Source organism: Scylla paramamosain, chromosome 5, assembly GCF_035594125.1.
Source record: "Scylla paramamosain isolate STU-SP2022 chromosome 5, ASM3559412v1, whole genome shotgun sequence".
Classification (NCBI taxonomy): Eukaryota; Metazoa; Arthropoda; class Malacostraca; order Decapoda; family Portunidae; genus Scylla; species Scylla paramamosain.
Window position 1 is genome coordinate 28,832,641 of NC_087155.1, and position 7,415 is coordinate 28,840,055.

At 36.7% G+C, this 7,415-nt stretch overlaps 1 protein-coding gene across 1 annotated transcript in view; it reads right to left on the reverse strand.

The window, feature by feature from the left end:
• Positions 1–1,438: 1,438 nt before the first annotated feature.
• The window catches only part of LOC135100804 (organic cation transporter protein-like), an 18,587-nt gene continuing 12,610 nt past the window's right edge, over positions 1,439–7,415 (reverse strand). The window contains exons 10-12 of the mRNA XM_064004139.1: positions 6,579–6,751; positions 4,898–5,082; positions 1,439–3,101 (exon numbers count right to left, since the gene is read on the reverse strand). Coding sequence (XP_063860209.1) covers positions 2,865–3,101; positions 4,898–5,082; positions 6,579–6,751 — 595 coding nt within the window. The 3' untranslated portion in view covers positions 1,439–2,864. The remainder of the gene's footprint in view (positions 3,102–4,897; positions 5,083–6,578; positions 6,752–7,415) is intronic.

The following is a 7,415-nucleotide window of genomic DNA, read 5'->3' on the forward strand; positions in this document are numbered from 1 at the left end:
AGGTATCAGGTTTAAATTCTGAGCCAGATGGAGACAAAGACAGCTTATATTCTTTTCTGCTACAGTTGCTGTTCATCTAGCAGTGAAAAGTGTAAGATATATGAAAACCAGAGTTGTGACTCCACCTCATGGCAGAAGTGAAGAACTTGAAATTATACCTTCTGTGTTTGTTGTGTAAGTGTATATATTATGTGTCACAGTATGCACTCTCTCCAGGAGACAAGAAATGGTCTATGCCACACCATCAGGGATACACAAGGTAAGCTGTAACCACAATGAAATTGTCATAATGACTCAACAGTGCACTACCTCATAAATTGTGAGGTGATCAGAACCATTAATGCTATATATGCATGTCATAGACATGTCTATAATTTCTTAGTTAATAACATATGGTTAAATAAATCTTGTATACATTTCACATATTATTTTTAAATGCATATGGACCACTGCAGTGTGTATATATTAGTATTTTCAGTTGATGCTATCATATTGATAATGTTGAAAGTAGTAAACATGCATATGTTATTCAATAATTCCTCTGCATCAATTCTATCTTGTCTTTTCACAATACATATATTATAGCTACATGCATTTGTTGTTTACACTTCACTCTTGTATCAATCATCTGTACATTCTCTCATTCACCTCGTACATCTAGTCTAGCATCTCTCCACTTCATTCTCATACAATCCCGTCAGTCTGCCTTGGCAAATGGCTTTTCTGATGTGTTCTTAATGTTCTCACTGTTAAAGAACATCATCTAGAGATTACAACTTTACCACTTGTTTGCTAACAATTCCAAACTGTAACTAATGTCATTTACATCAACAGATACACACTACCATGTAATTCTAAGGAATTTCTACAGTACAAAGAAATATTGACTATTTTTACAGTACAAAAACATACACACTACTACAGGATATATTTATGTATTGTTTCTACAGTACAAAAAAACATATAGATTAAGAGTTTTTACACTACATACATGCCAATGAAGCTTTAAAAGAACAAAATTAAACAAGAAATAAAAGTTAGAAATAAATACAGTATATACCTGTAGGAAGTGTTTAGTATATAAAAGAAACAGATACAAACGCAAAATTTTCTACATTGTGACTGCAAAAAAAAAAAAAAAAGTGGTCTACACAATGCAATGCACTAAATATTATGAATACTTTTGTTTTATAGTTTCATGTTAAAGAATGATAGAATAGCTTTCATTGATCATGAATGGGCGTCAGATATTTTCAAAATCATTCATTCCTGGTGTTAATGAGCATTCTTGATTTCTGGAACATGCAACATGCTTGTAGTATCAACAAACACCACAATCACTGATATATATATATATATATATATATATATATATATATATATATATATATATATATATATATATATATATATATATATATATATATATATATATATATTTATTTATTTATTTATTTTTTTATGTAAGAAGGGCACTGACCAAGGGCAACAAAAATATAGAAAGGCACCAGTCCCCAAAAAGAAGTCAGAAACATTTATCAAAAACTGAAGGTAAGTGTCTTGAAATCTCTCTCTTGAAAGAATTAAAATCATAGGAAGGGGGAAACATAGAAACAGACAAGGAATTAGAGTTTATCAGGAAAAGGGACAAATGAGTGAGAATACTGGCTAACTCTTGCATTAGAGAGGTGGACAAAATAAGGGTGAGAGAAAGTAGAAAGCCTTGTGCAGTGAGACAGTAGGAGAAAGGGACACATGCAGTTAACAAGATCAGAAGAGCAGTTAGCATTGAAATATTGATGGAAGATAGCAAGAGATGCAATATTGCAGTGATGAGGGAGAGACTGAAGACAGTCAGTCAGAGGAGAGGAGTTGATAAGAGAAAGAGCTTTTGATTCTACCTGGTCTAGAAGAGCAGTATGAGTGGAACCCCACATACATGTGAGGTGTACTCTATACATGGACAGATAATGCCCCTGTACAGAGTTAGCAGCTGGGGGGTGGGGTGTGAGAAAAACTGGCAGAGATAACTCAGAATCCCTAACTTAATTTACATAGAAGATATCTTTAGCTAGAGATGAGATGTGAAATTTCCAGTTTAGATTATTAGTAAAAGACAGACCAAGGATGTTCAATGTAGAAAAAAGGGTCAGTTGAGTGTCACTGATGAAGAGGGGACAGTTATCTGAAAGGCTGTGCTGAGTTAATAGATAAAGGAATTCAGTTCTTTTAGGTATTAAACAATACTGAGTTTGCTCTGCACCAGTCAAGAATTTTAGAGATATATGAAGTCGGGTATTCTGTGGCTTCCCTGCATGAGATGTTTGATTTGTGAATGGTTGAATGCTTATGAAAAAATGTGGAAAAGTGCAGGGTGGTATCATCAACGTAGGAATGCATATTACAAGAAGTTTGGTTTAGAGGATCATTGATGAATAATAGGAAGAGAGTGGGTGACAGGACAGAACCCTAAGAAACACCACTGTTAATAGATTTAGAAGAACAGTGACCATCTACCACAGAAGTAATAGAACTCTATCAGATGCTTTTGATATGCCTAAAGCAACAGCAAAAGTTTCACCAAAATCCATAAAAAAAAAGGGATGACCAAGACTCAGTAAGGAAAGCCAGAATATCACCAGTAGAGCAGCCATAACAGAACCCATACTGGCAATCAGATATAAGGTTGTGAAGTGATAGATGTTCAAGAATCTTCCTGTTGATGATAGATTCAAAACCTTTTGAGAGGCAGGAAATTAAGGCAATAAGAGTACTACATCTACTATTCTAATCACAAAAAAGTAAACACATTTATATGATATGATGTGTTTTGGTGTTTGTTAAATGCAACAGTCATTACTATATTAGTCTTCTGCAACATACGATAAATTTTCATGTGCCTTGGAGGCTTCATTCTTGCTGACACTGTCGCTTTGTGAGACATCTTTTCTTGCTGTTTCTTTCCTCTCTTTAGTGTCTGAAGAGTATGTGGGCTCAGAGAGGTTAGAGTCCCCAGTCTCAGGCAGCAGCAGTGTGACAACAGCAGCCACTAAGGACACTGATCCAAATAGTGCAGAAGGTGCCCATACCTCCCTCATGCCCTGAAAATTATATAAGAATTAAAATTATTATTTTTTATTTATTTTTTAAGTAGGAGGGACATCGGCCAAGGGCAACAAAAATCTAATAAAAAAAAAAAGCCCACTGAGATGCCGGTCCTGAATAGAGTCCAAAGTGGTGGTAAAAAATTTAAGGATAAGTGTCTTGAAACCTCCCTCTTGAAGGATTTCAAGTCATAGGAAAGTGGAAATACAGAAGCAGGCAGGCAGGGAGTTCCAGAGTTTACCAGAGAAGGGGATGAATGATTGGGAATACTGGTTAACTCTTGCATTAGAGAGGTGGACAGAATAGGGGTGAGAGAAAGAAGAAAATCTTGTGCAGCAAGACTGCGGGAGGAGGGGAGGCATGCAGTTAGCAAGATCAGAAGAGCAGTTAGCATGAAAGTAGCAGTAGAAGATAGCAAGAGATGCAACATTGCAGTGGTGAGAAAGAGGCTGAAGACAGTCAGTTAGAGGAAAGGAGTTGATGAGATGAAAAGCTTTTTGATTCCACCCTCTCTCTTCTCTTCTGAAGACAGAGGAGAAGAGAGAGGAGCTGATGAGACGAAAAGCTTTTGATTCCACCCTGTCTAGAAGAGCAGTATGAGTGGAACCCCACAGACATGTGAAGCATACTCCATACATGGATGGATAAGGCCCTTGTACAGAGTTAGCAGCTGGGGGGTGGTGAGAAAGACTGGTGGAGACGACTCAGAATGCCTAATTTCATAGAAGCTGTTTTAACTAGAGATGAGATGTGAAATTTCCAGTTTAGATTATAAGAAAAGGACAGACCAAGGATGTTCAGTGTAGAAGAGTTGGCCAGTTGTGTGTCATTGAAGAAGAGGGGATAGTTATCTGGAAGGTTGTGTCGAGTTGATAGATGGAGGAATTGAGTTTTTTGAGGCATTGAACAATACTAAGCTTGCTCTGTCCCAATCAGAAATTTCAGAGAGCTCAGAAGTCAGGTGTTCTGTGGCTTCCCTGCATGAACTCTACTTCCAGAAGGGTTGGACATCTGTGAAAAGACATGGAAAAGTGCAGGGTGGTATCATCAATGTAGGAGTGGATAGGGCAAGAAGTTTGGTTTAAAAGATCATAGGAAGAGAGTGGGTGACAGGACAGTACCCTGAGGAGCACCACTGTTAATAGATTTAGGAGAAGAATAGTGATCATCTACTACAGCAGCAATAGAACGGTCAAAAAGGAAACTTGAGATGAAGTTACAGAGAGAAGGATAGAAGCAGCAGGAGGGTAGTTTGGAAATCAAAGCTTTGTGCCAGACTCTATCAACAGAAAAAGTTTCACCAAAATCTCTAAAAGAGGATGACTAAGACTCAGTAAAGAAAGCCAGAAGATCACCAGTAGAGTGGCCTTGATGGGACCCATACTGGCGATCAGATAGAAGGTTGTGAAGTGATAGACGTTTAAGAATCTTCCTGTTGAGGATAGATTCAAAAACTTTAGATAGGCAGGAAATTAAAGCAATAGGACAGTAGTTTGAGGGATTAGAACAGTCACCCTTTTTATGAACAGGCTGAATGTAGGCAAACTTCCAGAAAGAAGGAAAATTAGATGTTGACAGACAAAGTTCAAAGAGTTTGATTAGGCAAGGTGCAAGCATGGAGATGCAGTTTCACAGAACAATAGGAGGGACCCCATCAGGTCCATAAGCCTTCTGAGGGTTCAGGCCTGCATGAACTAAAAGAAAAATACATATCAGAAATATGTTCTAATGAATGTTTAACTTACTAAGAATGTTTGTTTTTCCTCAGAGACATGAAAAAACAAATACTTACCAGGATGTCATTGATGTACGGAGAAGCCATGGCCCCCAACCTGGCAAACACACTGCCCATCCCCACTGCAAAGGAGCGGTAACTCGTGGGATACAGCTCTGCAGTGAACATCCATGCTAACTGGAAGGCAGCAGTGATGGCCACCTTGCCACCCTGGGAGAAGGTCACCACAGCCCATTCACTTCCTACACAAGCAGGACAGTGAGAATGAAAGAGATAAGAATTGCTCAGTTTGTTATAGTGTCATGTTCTGTAAAGCAACTGATACCTAAGAATTTATATATATAGCTTCATCCACTAGTGTGTGTGTGTGTGTGTGTGTGTGTGTGTGTGTGTGTGTGTGTGTGTGTGTGTGTGTGTGTGTGTGTGTGTGTGTGTGTGTGTGTGTGTGTGTGTGTGTGTAATTGTTATCAGATATTTCAAGTCCGTTGTTGGGCAAGTATGTTTTAACCTATATTCCTAAGCCCTGTGTCAATCTATGCCACCTTGTTCTGTTTACAAAATTTTCACAAGAATTTCTCAATGTCCTGTTTGATTTCAGATAACTCCATACACTGTCTCTAGGGATTGCATTAATCAATCTTTTGCTGCATCTGTGCAATACTTTTCCTAAGCTGATGTCCTGATGTCCATTTCATTGCTTCCTTACAATTTCTATGACATATTGATTTTTACTTGTTTCCTTATCCACGTTGACTTTATACTTATTTTGTTTTCCTTAAAAAAATAATAATAATTGCTCTTTATATATTTCCACCATATTTGACTCTCTTTGTCTTTCACATTTACTGATCATATATCTAAGTACAGTTACATTAAGAATCTGCCTTGGATAAGAATTACTCAAAAAATATGATGAATGAATACCTTTCATCCTGCTTTATATATATATATATATATATATATATATATATATATATATATATATATATATATATATATATATATATATATATATATATATATATATATATATATATATATATATATATATATATATATATATATATATATATATATATATATATTCTTTTTTTCATTATCTCACTTATCCATCTATTTATTTATAAACAGAAACCATGGTGTACATGAGTGGTACACACTGGCCAGCCCCAGTCTGTGTTAACATGAGAACAACAGTCTTGACACCTAGAGCAGTGGTTTCCAACCTTCCCTAAGTTCAGACACCCTTCCGGGAGCTTTTGAGAAATTCATGTGACCTTGTGCCTATGATGCTTAATTACAAAGAAATTACATGAATATTTCACATGTTTCTCTAATTTTATGACTGGGAATATAAACAAAAAAAATCAGGTCTCTATTTTAAACACGAAAAATAGTTACTTAGTCCTGAGGAACTGTTATATAGGTGCTGAATATATATAATGAAACAAAATGCCACATCTCAAATTTGTGTGGCATGACTTGTATCTAAGTGTACTATAATGCAGTAATTTATAATACTCAAATCTAAATAACTTGAATTAATTTCTCACATAACACAAAATTTTTCTCCTTAAAATATCTTTTCCTACTCTGCACTCTTATAGACATTGGCATTGTCATGTACCCCTCCATGTGCCCCATTATTTCCAAGTACCCTATGAAAAAAATTCATGCACCCAGGTTGACAGGTTGACCTTTACTAGTCTAGTTCTTCCCAAATGGATGGAAGGCCCACCTGGAAGCTGCAGGACGATGAGGGTCATCAACACGAAGATGAAAATCCCACAAATAAAGAACAGTGCAGAGAGAGCTTTCTTTCTGCCGATATAGAGGAGTGCCAGCCACAACAGCAAGTACGATGGCACCTCCAGGATTCCCCCAAAGAACACATACAGGTATGGGTCGGTGCTTGAAGAAATATGAAAGACATGTTTTTTTGAAGATGTGGCACACTTCATTTAATCCTTTCTTATGGTTACTAGTGTAGCTACTAGTGTAGCTTTTGAGAATGAATAATGACACTACCTATCAAATAGGAACACCACAAACTCTTCCTCTAAGATAACTTTTTTATATCATCAACTGATCATAAAACGTGCATTGCAAATTCAATGTTATACTGATTTCAGTAACTGCTAAATCTTCCCTCTGACAACAACAATAACATCACCCATGTAGCACACTTATGAAATCCCAAGCAGACTAAAGCATTTGAGTTTCAGAGAGAGAGAGAGAGAGAGAGAGAGGCATTATGACGGCCACACTTCTCATTTTCAGGATTGAACCGCATGACTCATTGTTACATGACATTTCTGCGAAACAGAAAATATTGACAGTGCCACATTATCCATCAAAAGCAGGGGCCCATGCAGTTTTTTTTTTTTTTTTTTTACACAAAAATATTATTATTCTTATTGTTGTTCCATGTATTACTTCATTTGCAATATTATTGTAATAAATTGTAGGAAAGGAGAGCGTGTGATTTGCGTTGCGGGGGACGGTTGGGTGTCACGGGGCTTAAAGGAGTTCGAAGCCTTGGGGTTCCTGCCACGGGTTAATACGGCACTGAATA